The 21,088-nt window shown below is 45.3% G+C and overlaps 1 protein-coding gene across 8 annotated transcripts in view; it reads right to left on the bottom strand.

Annotated features, from left to right (window-relative positions):
* The window catches only part of LOC120724831 (tumor necrosis factor alpha-induced protein 2-like), a 92,721-nt gene extending 71,845 nt beyond the window's left edge, over window positions 1–20,876 (bottom strand). For 2 of the 8 annotated variants that reach the window (XR_005694007.1, XM_040017284.1), the window contains exons 1-4: window positions 20,470–20,869; window positions 19,039–19,149; window positions 17,873–18,303; window positions 14,609–14,820 (exon numbers count right to left, since the gene is read on the bottom strand). Coding sequence is in view for 5 of the 8 variants with exons in the window: in XM_040017284.1 (XP_039873218.1) it covers window positions 14,609–14,820; window positions 17,873–18,303; window positions 19,039–19,149; window positions 20,470–20,491 (776 nt within the window). In the remaining 3 variants the exon portion in view is untranslated. Of the gene's footprint in view, window positions 1–14,608; window positions 14,821–17,872; window positions 18,304–19,038; window positions 19,150–20,469 lie in introns of all 8 variants that reach the window. The other 6 variants (XR_005694008.1, XR_005694009.1, XM_040017282.1 and 3 more) reach the window with 5 other exon arrangements.
* Between the last annotated feature and the right edge of the window lie 212 nt (window positions 20,877–21,088).

The following is a 21,088-nucleotide window of genomic DNA, read 5'->3' as shown; positions in this document are numbered from 1 at the left end:
CAATTCAACAACAAGGTGATTCAAAGTGCTTTACAGAGACATTAGAAACAAGAACAAATAAAAAGCATGATTTAAAATTGATTAAAACAAGCAAATAAACTAACTAACTAATTAACAAAACAAACAACAGTATATAAAATCAAAACAGATAAAATCAGAACAGTAGATAAAATCAGTAGTTAAATGTAAGTTTTGAAATTTAAGCTTAAAGTGTGGATTTGGTGCTTTATTCAAATGCAGCTGAGAACAGGTGAGTCTTCAACCTGGATTTAAATAAACTGAGTGTTTCAGCTGATCTGAGGCTTTCTGGGAGTTTGTTCCAGATATTAGGAGCATAAAAGCTGAATGCAGCTTCTCCGTGTCTGGTTCTGACTCTGGGAACTGATAAAAGACCAGATCCAGATGACCTGAGGGATCTGGATGGTTCATACTGGGTCAGGAGGTCATTGATGTATTTTGGTCCTAAACCATTCAGAGCTTTATAGGCCAGCATCAGAACTTTAAAGTCTATCCTCTGACGGACAGGCAGCCAGTGTAAGGACCTCAGAGCTGGACTGATGTGGTCCACTTTTTTGGTCTTAGTGAGGACTCGAGCAGCAGAGTTCTGAATGAGCTGTAGTTGTCTGACTGATTTTTTAGGTAGACCTGTAAAGATGCTGTTACAGTAATCAAGCCTACTAAAGATGAATGCATGGACTAGTTTTTCCAGGTCCTGTTGAGACATCAGATCTTTTATCCTTGATATATTCTTGAGGTGATAGTAAGCTGACTTTGTTATTGTCTTAATGTGTTTTTCTAAGTTTAGGTCTGCATCCATCACTACACCCAAATTTCTCGCCTGGTTTGTGGTTTTTAGATGTATAGATTGAAGTTCTCTGGTGACCTGTAATCGTTTTTCTTTGGCGCCAAAGACTATTACCTCAGTTTTGTTTTTGTTTAGCTGGAGAAAATTGTGGCACAACCAGTCATTGATTTCCTCAATGCATTTACCAAGAGCCTGTACAGGGCCTCGGTCTCCTGGTGACATTGTGATATATATTTGTGTGTCATCTGCATAGCTGTGATAGTTTATTTTGTTGTTGTTTATAATCTGTGCCAGTGGGAGCATGTAGATGTTAAACAGAAGGGGTCCCAAGATGGAACCTTGGGGAACTCCACATGTGATACTTGTCTGCTCAGATGTGAAGTTACCTATTGATACAAAGTATTTCCTGTTTTCTAAGTATGTTTTGAACCAGTTTAGTACAGTTCCTGAAAGACCTGTCCAGTTCTCCAGTCGTTTGAGTAATATGTTGTGGTCAACTGTATCAAATGCTGCACTGAGATCCAGTAAAACTAGGACTGACATTTTTCCACTGTCTGTATTCAGACATATGTCATTAAACACTTTGGTCAGAGCGGTTTCAGTGCTGTGGTTCTGTCTAAAACCTGACTGGAAGGCATCGTAGCAATTATTCTGTTTTAAGAAGTAACTGAGCTGTTGAGAAACTGCTTTTTCAATGATCTTACTTAAAAACGGGAGATTTGAGATTGGCCTGTAGTTGTTCATTTGTGTCTTGTCAAGATTGTCCTTTTTCAGTATAGGTTTGATTACAGCAGTTTTTAGTGATTCTGGAAACACACCTGATAATAAAGAAAAGTTGACGATCTGTAACAGGTCTGACTCTAAAGTCTTTGAGACCTTTTTGAAAAAACTTGTTGGCAGGACATCTAAACAGCAGGAGGAGGAGTTCAGTTGACCTAAGATGTCCTCCAGGTCTTTGCTGTTAATAGGTTGAAACTGTTTCATGGTGTTTAAACAGTTTTTTGGTGGACACAGTACATATCCTGGATCTGCTGTTGATGTACCAATTGCTTGTCTAATTTTTTGGATTTTTTTCAGTGAAGAATTTGGCAAAGTCATTGCAGGCCATGGTCGAATGAAGTTCAGCTGCCACTGACACAGGAGGGTTTGTTAGCCTGTCAACTGTAGAAAATAAGACCCGAGCATTATGGCTGTTTTTAGTGATGATGTCAGAGAAGTAGGACCTCCTTGCATTCCTCAGTTGTAAATTATAATTGTGAAGTTTCTCTTTATAAATGTCATAATGAACCTGGAGGTTTGTTTTTCTCCATCTGCGCTCAGCTTTCCTACACTCTCTTTTTTCATTTTTCACCAGTGTGGAGTTTCTCCATGGAGACTTTTTCCTTCCAGAGATAACCTTCACCTTAATGGGAGCAATAGTGTCCATTACATTTAACATGTTAGCATTGAAGCTATTGACGAGCTCATTGACTGACCCTCTGGGCAGGTCAGGTGTTAATGGGAAGACCTGGTTAAAAATTGCACTACTGTGTTCAGTTATACACCGTTTTGTGATCACTGTTGTTGATATATTTGTGTGGGCTGAGATTTTACTTTCAAAGAAAACACAGTAATGATCAGACAGGCCCACATCAGACACAGTAACCTTTGAAATGCTCAGGCCTTTGGAGATCAGTAGGTCAAGAGTGTGTCCTCTATTATGTGTGGCCTCTGTTACATGCTGAGTCAGCCCAAAGTTGCCCAGAGTGTTACTCAGGTCTTTAGTCCCTTTGTCCTGAGGGTTGTCCACATGAATGTTAAAATCCCCAGCAATAATTACACAGTCAAAATCAACACAGATCACAGACAGCAGTTCACTGAGGTCATTAAAAAAGTCTGTGCAGTATTTGGGAGGCCTGTAAACATTAAGAAACACAACTTTGGATGGGGCCTTCAGCTGTAAAGCCACATATTCAAAAGACTGAAAACTTCCAGGAGATAGCTGCTTACATTGAAATGATTCATTAAATAAGACAGCAACCCCTCCTCCTCTCCTGCTCGCCCTGACCTCACTGATAAAACTGTAGTTAGGAGGGGTCGTCTCGATGAGAACAGCTCCACTGTTACTTTGGTCCAACCAAGTTTCAGTTAAAAACATAAAATCAAGGCTGTGCTCGGTGATTAAATCATTAATTAAAAATGTTTTCCCAGCTAGAGATCTAATGTTTAATAAAGCCAACTTAAGTGTTTTAGAGGTATTACTTGTCCCCTCGTGTTTGGGAGCAGTCTGTGGCACACAAGGTATGTTTACTATGTTTAAAGATCTTTTAGAGTGCAGCTCTCTGTGTTTTGACCAGGCCACATGTCTCCTGTCACCTAAAAGTACAGAAATTTTAAAACCTTCTAGTAAACAGGGTCCCAGCTTCTCCTGGGAAAAGTCATCACTGCCATAATCCTCACAGCCCGGACCCTTCACACATCACGCATCAGACTGCGGAGACAGGGCATGAAGAGGAACTAAGGGGGGCGAGGCTGGGCAATGTGACTTCGATTGCTCTGTTGAGGGTGGGGCTCGATGGCGAACCTTTGGCCGCTCTGGTGGGGGGTTTATGGGGGACAAGAAGGGATTGGGACGGGGGGTAGATCTGAGCCCAGCATTGACCCGCTCCATCATCTCCTCAGTGAATTTCAGGTGTGGGGAGGAGGGAGAAAGGGAGGGGGAGGAGGGTGATGGCCTGTCAGGGGTTTGGGGGACTGGGGAAGGTCGTGGTCCCTTGTCCTGGTCGTTGGTGTTGTTGAGAGAGTTGGAGGCAAATAGGGACCCCTCTTCTTGCCTTAGATGTCTCTCCTTTCTGAGGCTCTTCCTCAGATACCATGGGTGTCTCTCCTTTCTGAGGCTCTTCCCGGGTGGGGGCAAATGGAGCTCCTCCTCAAGGTTTCTGCTGGGCTTTGTCTGTTCTTGGAGTACTGTTTGTTCCTCTTTATGAGATAACTCCTCGTTTATCTCAGCCCTGGCACCAAGCACGGATGGATGACGTATGGAATAAAACAAGTTGGAGGTGAACAGTTTCACCCCTGACTTGTTAAAATTAAATCCATTTGCTTTGAAGAGATGCCTGCGTTCCCAAAAAATATTAAAGTTGTCGATAAAGTGCACTGAGTGGTCAGCACATGCTGATATAAGCCATTTATTCAGTGTAAACAACCTGCTGAATCTCTCGTCTCCTCCTCTGACCGGCGGTACAGGTCCACTGATGAATACAGCTGCATTCAGAGAGTTTACAGTATTTAATAATCCAGTAAAGTCCCGTTTCAGAACCTCCGACTGTTGTTTGGACACATCGTTTGACCCTGTATGCAGAACAATGTTTGTCACAGTTGGATATTCATCTGCAATTTGAAGAATTCTCTTCTTCAGGTTGTTGACCATATCGTTAGGAAAGCAGAGGACTTTAGTGTTCTTACCGCACATCCTTTGTACATCCTTTATGGCAGAGTCACCCACAATCAGAGTTTCAGGCCTAGCCTTTAGCTTTCCCTGTGGCCTTTCACTTTTCAACAGATTTTCAGACCTTATTTCGCTGCTTTTAGATGGATGGTTGTCCGATATAGATCCAGGGTCCTTTGATAGTGGAGCAAATCTGTTCTGCAGTTTCACATTCAGTTGTTTTGGAGGTTTGTTGTTAACCTTCCTATTCACGGTTGTCCAGTCCTGTTTCCTCCCGTATACAGGGGTAGAAGAGCTTCTCTGTCTCGTAGGAAGTGAAGGCCAGTCGGTTTCAGAGATTTCAGCTCGCTGTGCCCTGCCTGTGATACGTCCTCCCCCTTCCACGAGACATGATTTATGTCTTGGTTTTGCACCAAGACAGTCTAAGGGGGGATTATCACTTGAGGATTTATAATAATGCACAGAATCTACTTTCTTGGTCATGTTATCTGTGCTCCTTAGCTGTGTACTAGCTTGCTCATCGCCATTGTTTTGAATCAAAGGCAAGGTTGTTTCATTTCCACACAGTCCATTTACCTCCACGTTTACTTCTAAGCGATGAATTTTTGTCTCCAGTACTGCAATCTTCTGCAGGAGGCTGTGGTAGTCATCTGTGGAGAGGGAAGGCATCTTGTTGCTAGTTAGCCTAGCGGTTAGCACCTTTCCAGGCTATTGAGGCTGCTCGGTGCCCAGACGCTGTAATCAGGCTTCAGCTGTGTCTAGGCCACAGACACACGGAGCGCTGAGGACAAGGTAACCATAAAATGTTGCTGTTTCTGTTAAGAACACTCTAGTCCTAATGATCTACAAGTGTCCAGAAGTTATCGCAGGTAAGCTCACACGGAAAAAAGGGAAAAAATCAGCATAAAAATCAATAAAAATCAATATAAGAAGCAAAGCATTCAAGAGCAAAGAGATGAAGCGTCCACACTCACAAAGGGGAGGAGCAAGTTTTTCAAAAGGTCAACCAGCCCCCCCACATTACCCAAATCAAACAAAATTGATGTCAAACGTTTGTGCTACGTTTGTGCTGGTTTGTGCTGCAAAAATTTTCGTTTGTGCTGCTATCATTTTAAAGATATTAATAAAAATTTCTAGAGGTCATCAGAGGTCAACCAGCCCCCCCCCCACATTACCCAAATTCAACAAAAGTGGTATCAAACGTTTGTGCTACGTTTGTGCTGGTTTGTGCTGCAAAAATTTTCGTTTGTGCTGCTATCATTTTAAAGATATTATTAGAAATTTCTATAGGTCATCAAAGGTCAACCAGCCCCCCCATATTAATGGAATCAAACAAAATTGGTGTCAATCAGTTGTGCTATGTTTGTGCTGGTTTGTGCTGCAAAAATTTTCGTTTGTGCTGCTATCATTTTAAAGATATTAATAAAAATTTCTAGAGGTCATCAGAGGTCAACCAGCCCCCCTACATTACCCAAATCAAGCAAAATTGGTGTCAATCAACTGTGCTACGTTTGTGCTGGTTTGTGCTGCTAAAATTTTCGTTTGTGCTGCTTCTGTTTTAAAGATATTAATGAAAAGGTAAAGGTCAAAAGGTCAACCAGCCCCCCCCACATTACCCAAATCAAACAAAATTGATGTCAAACGTTTGTGCTGCGTTTGTGCTGGTTTGTGCTGCAGAAATTTTTGTTTGTGCCGCTATTATTTTAAAGATATTAACAAAAATTTCTAGAGGTCAACCAGCCCCCCCATATTAATGGAATCAAACAAAATTGATGTCAAACGTTTGTGCTGGTTTGTGCTGCAAAAATGCTTGTTTGTGCTGCTAACATTTTAAAATTTTTAATAAAATAACGTCTTGATGTGTGCTTAATCATCCAGGTAAGTAAATCCCAAAAGGTTGATTCTGTTCATCTGGACATTTTCAGTTGGAGAAACGTTTCGTCACTCATCCAAGTGACTTCTTCAGTCTCAGCTGACTGCAGGTTTCCCCAACCTTATAAACACACGTGAGTGAAGTTGCCCCCCCTACCTTCTTCAAATCGAACAAAATTGATGTCAAACATTTGTCCTGCAAATTATTTTGTTTGTGCAGGTTATGTTTCCCTAATTTTATAAACAGTACATGTACAGTGAGAGAGAGATGTTACATCTGTCTTCACTTGCATCCCAGTCATAGAAGCGTTGGAGGTCGTTCATAAGAGATTACACGATCATCCCAACCTCAGCAACAGGACCACTCTCAGCAGTGATCAGTTGTGTTTGCTTTTGGAACTGTGTCTTAATTCCACCTATTTTGCATAAGGGTCAGTACAGGCAGAAATCTAGGTGTGCCATGGGTTCCCACAGGCCCCTGCTCAAAGTCACCAAACCAGTTCGTAAACAGGTACAGGTGTGGCCAGAAGGGTCCTCAGAGGCACTGCTTTTCCACCACAGGCCGCCACACACGACAACACCACAGACTTTCAGGAATATACAGAAACTGTCACTGCCTACATCCCAAAATGCATCGATGATGTCACAGAGACCAGGACTATCACTGTCCGGGCCAATCAGAAACCATGGCTCACAGGTCAGGTTTAAATGCTCCTAAGGTTGAAAAATGCAAGCCTTCAGAGCCGGGAATTAGGTGAGTCTAAGAACAGCAAGGGCAAACCTGTCATGTGGCATCAGCTATAGCAAAGCTTCAGCGACAGCAGAGATACTTGGAGGCAGTGGCAAGGAATACAAACCATCACAGACTACAAGCCCACTCTACAGACCGTGGTGACACAATCCCCAGACAGTGTGTGGAGATCCCTCCACCATCATTACTGAACCCAAGAAGTCATCTATCTCCTGCTTTAAGGACTACCGTCCTGTCAAACTCACCTCCATCATTATTAAGTTAAGTGCTTTGAATGGTTAGTCATGCATCAAATCAAATTATCGCTTTCCCCCAACCTGGATCCATTTCAGTTCGCATACTGGTCAAAACGCTCAACCGATGATGGAATTTCAACTGCCCCTCACTCAGCCCTCACACATCTGAACACTAGAGACTCATATGTCAGAGTGCTGTTCACAGACTTCAGTTCAGCATTCAACACCATCATTCCCCAGCAACTCATTCACAAACTGGATCTGCTGGGGATCAGCACCTTGCTGTATAACGGGCTGCTAGATTTCTTGACAGGAAGACAGCAGACAGTACGGGTCGACAGCAACACCTCCAGCCCAAGAACACGGAATACGGGGGCTCCCCAAGGATGCGTGTTGAGCTCCCTTCTCTTCACTCTGCTGACCCATGACGAGATCTACTACAGGGGTGAAGTTAACCATCTGCCAGAGTGGTACAGCAACAACAACCTGTCCCTGAATGTGGAGAAGACCAACAGCGACTCTACTTCCTCTGCAAACTGAGAAGCACAAGAGATTCAACCCCCATTATGAGCACCTTTGACAGAGGCACAGTTGAGAGTATCCTCACCAGCTGCATCACTGTGTGGTATGACTCCTGCATTGGGTTCTGCAGGAAAAAATGACAACGGGTAGTGAGAGCAGCCGAGAGCATTGTGGGGACCTCTCTTGCCTCCCTCCCCAGGAGATCTACTGCACCTGCCTATCTGGAAGGTCCTCTCCATTACAGGTGACTCCACTCATCCCTTCAACAGCGTCTTCAGTTTGCTGCCATCAGGAAGGATACTGAAGAGCCTCCGGGCCAGAACCAGCAGACTGAGAGACAGCTTCGTCCATTGGGCTGTCAGGATGCTGACCATCTCTGAATCGAGAAGGGGGGCCCAAGGGTACATCTTTCGCCATCCTACAATGCTGTGATTGTAGCCATTCCCCACTTTCTGTGAATGGTACTCATGGCCATTGATCAGTAGGCTTTGATTAGTTGTCATTGATCAATGGTCATAAGAATTTGCATACTAATAATCATGGAACTAACCCCCCAGCACATTGTTCATTCAGTGGCGCTAGTTTCCTTCACTATGCAAATGTACTGTTTATAAGGTTGGGGAAACCTGCAGTCAGCTGAGACTGAAGAAGTCACTTGGATGAGTGACGAAACGTTTCTCCAACTGAAAATGTCCAGATGAACAGAATCAACCTTTTGGGATTTACTTACCTGGATGATTAAGCACACATCAAGACGTTATTTTATTTAAAAATTTTAAAATGTTAGCAGCACAAACAAGCATTTTTGCAGCACAAACCAGCACAAACGTTTGACATCAATTTTGTTTGATTCCATTAATATGGGGGGCTGGTTGACCTCTAGAAATTTTTGTTAATATCTTTAAAATAATAGCGGCACAAACAAAAATTTCTGCAGCACAAACCAGCACAAACGTAGCACAAACGTTTGACATCAATTTTGTTTGATTTGGGTAATGTGGGGGGGCTGGTTGACCTTTTGACCTTTACCTTTTCATTAATATCTTTAAAACAGAAGCAGCACAAACGAAAATTTTAGCAGCACAAACCAGCACAAACGTAGCACAGTTGATTGACACCAATTTTGTTTGATTTGGGTAATGTGGGGGGGCTGGTTGACCTCTGATGACCTCTAGAAATTTTTATTAATATCTTTAAAATGATAGCAGCACAAACGAAATTTTTTGCAGCACAAACCAGCACAAACGTAGCACAAACGTTTGATACCACTTTTGTTGAATTTGGGTAATGTGGGGGGGGGGGGCTGGTTGACCTCTGATGACCTCTAGAAATTTTTATTAATATCTTTAAAATGATAGCAGCACAAATGAAAATTTTTGCAGCACAAACCAGCACAATCAATTTTGTTTGATTTGGGTAATGTGGGGGGCTGGTTGACCTTTTGACCTTTACATTTTCATTAATATCTTTAAAACAGAAGCAGCACAAACGAAAATTTTAGCAGCACAAACCAGCACAAACGTAGCACAGTTGATTGACACCCATTTTTCTTGATTTAATTAATGTTGGGGGGTTGGTTGACCTCTGATGACCTCTAGAAATTTTTATTAATATCTTTAAAATGATAGTAGCACAAACGAAAAATTTTGCAGCACAAACCAGCACAAACGTAGCACAAACGTTTGATACCACTTTTGTTGGATTTGAAGAAGGTGGGGGGGCCAACTTCACTCACATAATTGATCAGTGATAAACAATTACTCAGATCCTTTACCTAAGCAGTGTGCTTTGTCAAAACTAAGTAAGTGTGTCGGTAATGAACACATAAGTGTGTTCACTACACATAAGTGTGTTCATTACACTGACATTCTGTTGTGCAATTGTTATTTACTTGTATTTTATAATTTGACTTTACATACTGCTGGGTGGTTTGTAAAGTTTACAATAATTAGTATTATCATTATGCTATATTTTCTAATATGTATAATAATCTCAAAAGTAATGCCTTGAAACAGAAAATAGTAATACTTTATTAAAACTTAAAACTAAAGTACAGTAAACGTCTTAATAATAAATTCCATATTCTATTACCACATTATTTGTGATCAGTGGGTTTGCAGGGGCTCCTCCTTGAATCGCTACCTTATCGTGGTGGAGGGGTTTGTGTGTCCCAGGGATCCCAGGGGCTATGTTGTCTGGGGGCTTCTGCCCCCTGGTAGGGTCTCCCATGGCAAATTGGTCCTGGGTGAGGGACCAGACAAAGAGCGATTCAGAAGACCCTTATGAAAAGAATATCGAGCGAACAGTTTACCCTGCCCGGGATAGGGTTACCGGGGCCCCGCCCTGGAGCCAGGCCCGGGGAGGGTGCCCGAGGGCGAGCGTCTGGTGGCCGGGCCTTAGTCCATGGGGCCCAGCCGGGCACAGCCCGAAGAGGAGACATGGGCCCATCCTCCCGCAGGCCCACCACCCGCAGGAGGCGCCATAGGGGTCGGGTGCATTGTGTGCCGGGTGGCGGCCAGGAGCGGAGGCCCTGGCGGACTGACCCCCAGCTGCCAAGACTGGCAATAGGGACATGGAATGTCACCTCTCTGGTGGGGAAGGAGCCTGAGTTAGTGCGTGAGGTTGAGAGGTACCGGCTAGATATAGTCGGGCTCACCTCTACGCATGGCTTGGGCTCTGGAACCAGTCTCCTGGAGAGGGGCTGGACTCTGTCTCAGTCTGGAGTTGCCCCTGGTGAGAGACGGCGGGCTGGGGTGGGTATTCTAATATCTCCTCGGCTTGCTGCCGGTACGTTGGGTTTTTTCCCGGTGGACGAGAGGGTTTGTTCCCTGCGCCTTAGGGTCGGGGAACGGGTCCTGACTGTCATCTGCGCTTATGCGCCGAGTGGCAGTTCGGAGTACCCAGCCTTCTTAGAGTCCCTGGGGGGGGGGGTGCTGGAAGGTGCTCCACCTGGAGACTCTGTTGTCCTGCTGGGAGACTTCAATGCTCACGTGGGTAACGACAGCGAGACCTGGAGGGGCATGATTGGGAGGAACAGCCTCCCTGATCTGAACCCGAGCGGTGCTTTGTTATTGGACTTCTGTGCTAATCACAGTTTGGCCATAACGAACACCCTGTTCGAACATAAGAGTGTCCATAAGTGCACGTGGCACCAGGACGCTCTAGGCCGTAGGTCGATGATCGATTTTGTAATCGTATCACCAGACCTGCGACCATATGTTCTGGACACTCGGGTAAAGAGAGGGGCTGAGCTGTCAACTGATCACCACCTGGTGGTGAGTTGGATCAGGTGGCGGGGGAGGACGCTGGACAGACCTGGTGCACCTAAATGCGTAGTGAGGGTGTGCTGGGAACGTCTAGCAGAGGCCCCAGTCCGCGAGATCTTCAACGCACACCTCCGGCAGAGCTTCAACAGCATTCCGAGGGAGACTGGGGACATTGAGTCCGAATGGACCATGTTCAGCGTCTCCATTGCCAAAGCTGCTGCATTGAGCTGCGGCCGCAAGGTGGTTGGTGCCGGCCGTGGTGGTAATCCCCGAACCAAATGGTGGACACCAGAGGTGAAGGGAGCCACCAGGCTGAAGAAGGAGTCCTATCGGGCATGGTTAGCCTGTGGGACTCCGGAGGCAGCCGACAGGTATCGACAGGCCAAGCGGAATGCGGCTCGGGCAGTGGCTGAAGCAAAAACTCGGGTGTGGGAGGAGTTCGGAGAGGCCATGGAAAAAGACTTTCGGACTGCCTCGAAGAGATTCTGGCAAACCGTCAGGCGTCTCAGGAGGGGAAAGCGGTGCTCTACCTGCACTGTGTATAGTGCTGGTGGAGCGCTGCTGACGTCGACTGAGAAAATTGTCAGGCGGTGGAAGGAATACTTCGAGGACCTCCTTAATCCCACTGACACGTCTTCCGAGGAGGAAGCAGAGTCTGGGGATGAGGGGAATGACCCGCCAATTTCCGGGGGCAAGGTCACTGAGGCAGTTAAACAACTCCTTGGTGGCAGAGCCCCTGGTGTTGATGAGGTCCGCCCCGAGTTCCTGAAGGCTCTGGACGTTGTAGGGCTGTCCTGGTTGACACGCCTCTGCAATGTTGCGTGGAGATCAGGGGCAGTACCCCTGGACTGGCAGACCGGGGTGGTGGTCCCCATCTTTAAGAAAGGGGACCAGAGGGTGTGTTCCAACTATAGGGGGATCACACTCCTGTTTGATGAGGATCAGCACCTCCAAATCAGCACCTCCAAATCTGAGGCCATGGTTCTCAGCCGGAAAAGGGTGGAGTGCCCACTCTGGGTCGGGGATGAGTTCCTGCCCCAAGTGGAGGAGTTCAAGTATCTCGGGGTCTTGTTCGCGAGTGATGGGAGAAGGGAGCCGGAGATCGACAGACGGATTGGGGCTGCAGCTGCAGTAATGCGGACGCTGCACCGGTCCGTCGTGGTGAAGAGGGAGCTGAGTGTAAAAGCGAAGCTCTCAATTTACCGGTCGATCTACGTCCCTACCCTCACCTATGGCCACGAGCTGTGGGTAGTGACCGAAAGAACGAGATCGCGGATACAAGCGGCAGAAATGAGCTTCCTCCGAAGGGTGGCTGGCCTCTCCCTTAGAGATAGGGTGAGAAGTTCAGCCATCCGGGAGGGGCTCAGAGTAGAGCAGCTGCTGCTCCACATCGAAAGGAGCCAGCTGAGGTGGTTCGGGCATCTGACAAGGATGCCCCCTGGGCGCCTCCTGGGTGAGGTGTTCCAGGCATGTCCCACCGGGAGGAGGCCCCGGGGCAGACCCAGGACACGCTGGAGAGATTATATCTCTCGGCTGGCCTGGGAACGCCTTGGTATTCCCCCGGATAAGCTGGAGGAGGTGGCTGGGGAGAGGGAGGTCTGGGCCTCTTTGCTTAGGCTGCTGCCCCCGCGACCCGGCCTCGGATAAAGCGGATGAAGATGGATGGATGGGTTTGCAGGGTTAGGGGTGTTGGGGGTAGGGTCTTTAGGCTTTGGCCCCCACCCCTGCCACCAGTATATTTTTAAGCAAGTATTTCTAACTTTTATTTGAATATTCAGTTTCCTACCATCTGCTCTTAAAGGGTAATTGCCAGGTAACCCACCCTCCCCCTTTGCACACACATGCACACAAACAAAACACACAGTATAATTCACACTCTAATTATAGTGAACAAATATGTATGCCATTTTACACCATCAAATTTAGATAGCTAAGGATGAAGAACCTTTTGTTCTTTAAAGAACCATTTGTAGTACCTAAAGAACCATCTACAAAATAAAAAGGTTCTTTGACATATGATGGTTCTTTAAAGAACCATGAAGACATCTGAAGAACCATTTAAGAACCATAATTTTTCTGAGAGTACCAGGTGGGCCAGCAGGTATGGCTCTCAACCAAACACATTCCACTCAAAACTGAATCAAAGATTATCCACAGCGCCCCGGCATACTCCATCACCCGCATTATGGATGCTAGGCACCGCGGTAGAGGTTTTCAGTTTTTGGTGGATTGGGATGGGTATGGTCCGGAAGAGCGTGCCGCGGTCCGCAATTCTCGATGATGCCATGGTGAGAGAATTCCGCCGCCAGCACCCTTACAAGTTTGGTGGGTCGCCGGGTGGCTCCCGTTAGAGGAAGGGGTACTGTCAGGGTCGGACGGTGCCCCGACCGGTCAACCCGCCTGTGTGTATATGTGTGTGTTTTCCTCTCTCGCTCTGTTTCCCTCCGGCTCCGCTGTGGTGTTTACGGAGGTCGGATAGTAACGAGGGACCTCTGACCCGGAGGCGCTGTGGCCCCGAGCTGCCTCACCTGCAACCGATTCTTCACCAGCTGCTACCAATCATCCACCATCTTGGGCAGGGCTATTTAATGGTGTGGCTGAGCGAACGACAGCGCTGGAGTATTGCACTAAGCCTGGTAATGTTACGAGCTGCTCATGTTGCTCAGTGTTGTCTGCTCTTTTTGGTTATTCATTACTATTGTCTGTGTGCAACTAGGAACTGGGACGGAGGATTCACGAGCACAAGGAAACACTTGGAGGAGAGACGGGCACTCACTACCGTGCACGGTCTGAGCACGGGAAGGAGGACGCACCAACTATTATCATTGCACATTTTAACTATTGTCAACCTTTATCCACTGTAAATAAATGCACTGCTTATATTCACAGCTCCCTGCCTGAGTCCACTCAATCCTCAACCGTGACAACTTTCTGAAGTCTTATTGACCACACTGAGCAAAGATCATAATTCACACACACTAACTTCTCTCCTTCACATTCATAAGCACGAGTCTGACAGAATACGATCATGCAAAAGAAACTAGCCAGTGGTTATTACAGAGAGGATAAAGATAAGGCCTGTGGACCAGAACTGGGACCTACAGGTCTGGCTGATGGTTTAAATAAATAATTGTGAATGTTTCACAGCGCAGCAGGAATCTGGGCTGTGTTCAGGTAAGGCAGAGCACTGATGCTCAGACAGGACCTGCTGTGATAGTTCTGCTGTAATAGTTCTGATGTAACAGCTCTGCTGTGACGGTTCTGCTGTAACCGTTTTGCAGTAACCATTTTGCAGTAATGGTTCTGCTGTAATAGTTCTACCGTAACAGCTCTGCTGTGATGCTTCTACTGCTACAGTTCTGCAATAACAGCTCTACTGTGATGGTTCTGCAGTGATGGCCCTGCTTTAATGGCTCTGCTGTGACGGTTCTGTAGTAACGGCTCTGTAGTAACAGTTCTGCTGTGACGGTTCTGCTGTGACGGTTCTACTGAAACGGTTCTGCAATAATGGCTCTGCTGTAACGGTTCTGCTGTAACAGCTCTGCTGTGACAGTTCTGCAATAACGGCTCCCCAGTAATGGTTCTGCTGTCATGGTTAAGCTCAGTAGAAGTGTTTAGGTTCGCATTGATTTGTTTCAGGGTTGTTGTTATGGTTGTTGCTATGGTGATTAGCACTCTGCTCTTTGGCCTGTGGGCGGTGCTGCCACACCCGGTGCCGCACAGACTCACTGTGGGTAGTACTGGTTGACCCAGGACAACAGGTAGCTGCAGTCATCGTCGTCCAGCCCTGCAGCGGTGAGCTGAGTGAGGTGGGCCGAGAACTCCTGATGGTACAGGCCGGCGTAGAGGTTCATGATGTCCATGTGGGGAGGGTAGCAGTTCTTCACCCTCCTCACCACCGTCAGCAGGTCTTCCTTCACACATCTTCCCACTCGACACACCTGGACAGGTTCATCAAACAGGAAGTAGGGTAAAAACTCTGATCAAACCCCGTATTAACATTAATCGACTGTCCCAACCAAAACAAAAAGGGGGACTAGTCCTGCCCAATATAGATTATTAAAGCATACTTTTGAAATGGCTAGATTAGGCAAACATTGAGCAGAGAAAAACAAGATAAACTGGATTTTAATTGAATAAGAGCTTGCGTCTCCATTCACACCAATTGATATTTTATCACAAAAAGTAAATAAAGCGTGTAAGACGAAAAATCCTATTTTGAAATTTTCAAAACTGGTATGGTTGGAGATGCATAAGAAATATAAACTTGTGCCCTATGTACAAAAGTGGTATAATCCTAAAATTAAATTTGGTAAGCAGACTGTTTTTTGGGCACAATGGCTAAGAAGAGGTATCAGTGACCTATTTGAGGGGGGTGCTTTCATGTCATATGAGGATATTAAAAAGAAATTTTGTTTGGAGGGTTATGGCCATTTTTGGAAGTATTTGCAAATAAGAAACTGTTTAAAAGGAGGAATTACAATAACACACAAAAGTAGCCCAATAGAGAATTTCATGCTGTTACCCCCATTACTGTGCAAAGCTGCAAAACGGTATAATATTTGCCCATGGATTAAAAATAATATAAATAAGAGCCTGAAAAAAATATGCGAAAGGGATCTAGGGTGTACAATGGATGAAGGTACAGTGGGGCAAAAAAGTATTTAGTCAGCCACCGATTGTGCAAGTTCCCCCACTTAAAATGATGACAGAGGTCAGTAATTTGCACCAGAGGTACACTTCAACTGTGAGAGACAGAATGTGAAAAAAAAATCCATGAATTCACATGGTAGGATTTGTAAAGAATTTATTCGTAAATTAGGGTGGAAAATAAGTATTTGGTCACCTCAAACAAGGAAAATCTCTGGCTCTCACAGACCTGTAACGTCTTCTGTAAGACGCTTTTCTGTCCCCCACTCGTTACCTGTATGAATGGCACCTGTTTGAACTCATCATCTGTATAAAAGACACCTGTCCACAGCCTCAAACAGTCAGACTCCAAACTCCGCCATGGCCAAGACCAAAGAGCTTTCGAAGGACACCAGGAAAAGTATTGTAGACCTGCACCAGACTGGGAAGAGTGAATCTACACTAGGCAAGCAGCTTGGTGTGAAGAAATCAACTGTGGGAGCAATCATCAGAAAATGGAAGACATATAAGACCACTGATAATCTCCCTCGATCTGGGGCTCCACGCAAGATCTCATCCCGTGGGGTCAAAATGATCATGAGAACGGTGAGCAAAGATCCCAGAACCACACGGGGGGACCTGGTGAATGACCTGCAGAGAGCTGGGACCAAAGTAACAAAGGTCACCGTCAGTAACACACTACAACGGCAGGGAATCAAATCCCGCAGTGCCAGACGTGTTCCGCTGCTGAAGCCAGTGCATGTCCAGGCCCGTCTGAAGTTTGCCAGAGAGCACATGGATGATACAGCAGAGGACTGGGAGAATGTCATGTGGTCAGATGAAACCAAAGTAGAACTTTTTGGTATAAACTCAACTCGTCGTGTTTGGAGGAAGAACAATACTGAGTTGCATCCCAAGAACACCATACCTACTGTGAAGCATGGGGGTGGAAACATCATGCTATGGGGCTGTTTTTCTGCCAAGGGGACAGGACGACTGATCCGTGTTAAGGACAGAATGAATGGGGCCATGTATCGTGAGGTTTTGAGCCAAAACCTCCTTCCATCAGTGAGAATTTTGAAGATGAAACGAGGCTGGGTCTTCCAACATGCCAATGATCCAAAATGCACCGCCCGGGCAACAAAGGAGTGGCTCCGTAAGAAGCATTTGAAAGTCCTGGAGTGGCCTAGCCAGTCTCCAGACCTCAACCCCATAGAAAATCTGTGGCGGGAGTTGAAAGTCCGTGTTGCTCGGCGACAGCCCCAAAACATCACTGCTCTCGAGAAGATCTGCATGGAGGAATGGGCCAAAATACCAGCTACTGTGTGTGCAAACCTGGTAAAGACCTATAGTAAACGTTTGACCTCTGTTATTGCCAACAAATGTTATGTTACAAAGTATTGAGTTGTATTTTTGTTATTGACCAAATACTTATTTTCCACCCTGATTTACGAATAAATTCTTTACAAATCCTACCATGTGGATTCATGGATTTTTTTTTCACATTCTGTCTCTCACAGTTGAAGTGTACCTCTGGTGCAAATTACTGACCTGTGTCATCATTTTAGGTGGGGGAACTTGCACAATCGGTGGCTGACTAAATACTTTTTTGCCCCACTCTACATGGGATTCTATATTGTCAAACAATGGATTATACATTAGGGAAGCCAGGGGGAAATTTATTCAGTAAAAAATCTTAATATATATTATTATACTCCTTCAAGGCTGTATAGAATGGGTGTTGGTAGAGAGGACTTTTGTTGGAAATGCCAACAAGCCAAAGGTACTGATACATGCCTCCTGAATGCCCGCTGTTTGTTTGTTTTTTCAGTTTCGAACACTGTATTGAATTATATGCAGGGATGGAAGGTTTGTAACTTGCCCAAATCACCTAAATTATGTCTACTAGGAGACAAAAGAAAGGTGCCACAATTAAATAAACACCAGTTTAGAGTGTTAAGCACTGCACCAGTAACATGTGCCTGTGTCATTTTGGAATACTGGAAGGACACCTATACTCAAATGCTTAAAATGTGGCCAGAATGATTGGGAACTTTACTTGCGAAAAGATCTTGGGAAGGTAAGATCATGTGACGGAAGCTTTGGTGGAACAATGGAGCAATTTCTGCACCTACATGTCTACCTGACTTTTTGTTTTGTTTTTTTTGTTTTCTTTTTTCTTGTTCTCTTTTGTTTTTGTTTTGATTTTTTGCTTCTTGTTTTTGGTTGTTGTATTTTTGTATTTGTTATTATAAAATGTAAAATCTAATAAATACTTGAATTTTTTTTTTTTTAAAAAACTCTCATCCAGCTCAAACTGAGTACCAGCAGAGCTCCTCCCACACCTCCTCCCAGGTGACTAACCTGTCTCTTCACAGGTGAAGAGAGCCGGTCGGTTCCTCCCGAGGTGTCTTTGGCAGCCTCCTTTATTCGGCCCTCCACCATGTTCTGGAGCAGTATGTTGTGGATGCTGAGACATTTCTGAGGACGCCATCTTGGGACTCGCTCCTCCTGACAGTCTCTCCAGCGCCGGTCCTGCGCCTCCTGCTGCTGGATAGACACCATGGCACTCCTCAGGACCTTCAGCTCCCCTGCAGAGGAGGAGGGGGTGAAGGTGTCATTGATGGCCATCCACAGCTTCAGTTGCAGAGCCTCAAAGTCTTTGTGCAGCTCGTCCTCCTCTTCCTCATTGACCGAGTCATAGCTGAACAGGTCCTCCTCCCTCTCTATCAGCCTCCTGCTTGATTCTTCCAGCTGCTCCTCCTGCTCCACTTGCACCTGCTTGACCTCATCCCCTGAAGAAAACAGAAAGCATCAGAAGCAAAAAACCACATGAACTAAATCCATCAACAGATCAGGTCCTGCTAGCTCTCATTCTTCATTGAACCAAACACCTGCAGTTCCTCTGACATCCAGCAGAAACAGCAGTGAGTCACCCCCATAGACTCCCATGTTAAAACTTCACAGCACAAATAAACATGTTTACAGCCTGATAAACAAACAGTTTGGTCTTCTCCTTCATTGCACATGAATGGGGTGGTGGGGTCTTTATACTTCCCCTGTTTATTAGGGGAGTCGCCTATTTTCACTGACACAGGAGACTATAGCTGGTAGCTAGCAAGCTTCACCTGAACTGGACTTCTGGACTGTGTTTGTCCTGTTGGAGCCTTTTGAAACATTTTTAATGAAATCATGTGACCAATCGTATAGTTGCTGTGAGGTTACTGTACTAATAGACTGTCCAAGAGGGCAGAACTCTGGTGAAAGTATTGTGATTGGATGTCACTGAGCACTAATTAGCAGGCACCATCTCAGTAAGATGCTCCCATTCAGTCTATGCTAACCTAGCTACCATTAGCGTCCACATGTTGCCATTTTTGGAAACAAAAACTAACATAGAGAAAATCCTCAAACTGAGCCTTCACGAAAGCTACCAGTGGGTGACATGACTGTTGCTATGTCCATCTTTCATCTACAGTCTGTGGTCCTGGAGAGCTACCTGGTTCTAGCAGGTCTCCTGCAGGTCTCACCTTCATTGTTGTTGTGCAGTTTGCGGTTCTTCCAGATCTTTGAGGGGATCTTCAGTCTTGGCAGTTTGCTCCGGGCTCCTCCTTCTTCTCCACTCTCCTCTGCACTTCCTGCTGCAGTCAGTAAGATGATGAATGAATATGTGCAGCTGATATCGATTAATTAAATCCTGAATCGAATTTTAAATATAAATGTATTTTGCCAGAATCTTAGCTTAGAGCTCACAAAACTATTTCAACAACTGCAAAACAGCTAAAACAGCAACGATTAAAGAGCAGGAAAATGGAAAGAGATGTAAACACAAAGCACGGCTCGTTCACCTGACGGCACACAACACAGACACGCCGTTGGTGCTGAAAGCCAAAATCTAAAAAATTCTGAAACATCAGGTTTCATCGCTTTCCGACTAAAATTCACTTAACTAGCAGCAAAAGATCAAAACTGGGCTTCATATTTGATAAAAATTGTCATTAATTCCCTCTTACTTTGGCTGTTATTCCCTGCACAGCTCTCTCTCTCTCTCTTTCTCTCTCTCTCTGTCAGTTTACTCAGAGACCAGTTTACCATCAAAAATATCTGTTTTCTGCATTATTTGCTGCTTATTATGCACAAGTCTACTGTTGTGTTCAGTGCTGTCGGCCTCCAACATGAAAGCCTCATTTCTGCTGTTCAATGCTGAAGATATTTAAACTTTTACAAATGATTGCTTAGCTGTCTCTCTCAAACCTCTGTAACTTTGCTCTGCTTTACTTAAGCAGCATCAGGTAGTATGTTTTCATGGTTTTCTTCTGCTTTTGATCTACTGCAGAATATTTTTAAGGCGGTTATCTGCTATAAAAAGCCAGGCCGGGAAAATCTCCTTCATGTTTTTATCCCCAGTTACTTTGGCACAAAGGCAAATGCTGTGACGCTACATAGATATAAGTACTGCAATGGATAATGATGATGAAATGATCACAAACACCAAGCCCTGCTGCAGACAGTCAATACAGTGTAAGCTGACAGGCTCGGGTCCACTGCAGAGGGCTCACAGATTTTCCAGCTAAACCTGAGCGGCAGCATGAAGCACTGATATGAACACCAGAGTGAAACTCGCTGCTGCGCCGTAAATTTGAGTTTTTTTGAACGGAGTTTGGTGCGGACTCTGCACTTCCCCAGCAGAGCGCCACCTGCAGTCTGAAGGCCTGCCGCTGTAGCTCTGATGGAAACACTTCAAACAGTCCGATCAATCAGATCAATGAGTCCGCTTATCGATCACCAGCACACACACACACAAACGTCAAACCGACGACAGGGACTCCGCAGCTCCGCTAATCTCCTCACCGGCCGCTCTGTGTCTGAAGGAGCAGCGGGAGAGGGCAGGGCGCGTGGGCAGCAGGAGCAGGAGGTGTTACTGCTGAGTCTAACCTGAACCGAAACATAGATGAGCTCACCTTTACTCCTCTGATGACTCATTACGAGCTGAAAGTACCTCCGCGCGGGCAGGACGACGATCCGATCGACCGGGACCAGGACTGGATGCAGCTGAGAGCAGGTGATGTCTGAATCCTCCTCACGTCATCCTGAAAGAACACTTTCAGTTTCGGTTCAGAAAAGCTGCATCATCATCAACACTTACACTCAAGGACACACACAAAGAGACACACACAGATTGTGTGTGTGTGTGTGTGTGTCTGTGTGTGTGAGTTTGAGTGCTTGTCATAGGCCGTACTCCCCCTTTTAGAGCTCCAACAGCCAAGGGTGGGGGTGTTGAAGGACCAGCGGGCAGCCAATCCCACACACGCAGATGTAGAAAACCTGCCTGTTCCCTATGGAGTGCCAGGACTGCCATAATGAATTAATTAAATACACCATTACATAATTAATTAAATGTGGCAATAATTAATTAAAATTGGAATTAATTAATTAAATAAATAGTTATGACACATTAATTACCAATTAATTAATTATTGACACATTTAATTAATTATTTATGTATTTCACATTTTAATTAATTATTGACACATTTAATTAATTAATTATTGACACATTTAATTAATTATTTATGTATTT

This window comes from Simochromis diagramma, unplaced genomic scaffold (assembly GCF_900408965.1).
Source record: "Simochromis diagramma unplaced genomic scaffold, fSimDia1.1 OVJJ01000802.1, whole genome shotgun sequence".
NCBI classification, from domain to species: Eukaryota; Metazoa; Chordata; class Actinopteri; order Cichliformes; family Cichlidae; genus Simochromis; species Simochromis diagramma.
Note: the sequence above shows the minus strand (reverse complement) of the source record. Positions and strands in the feature narration are given on the sequence as shown.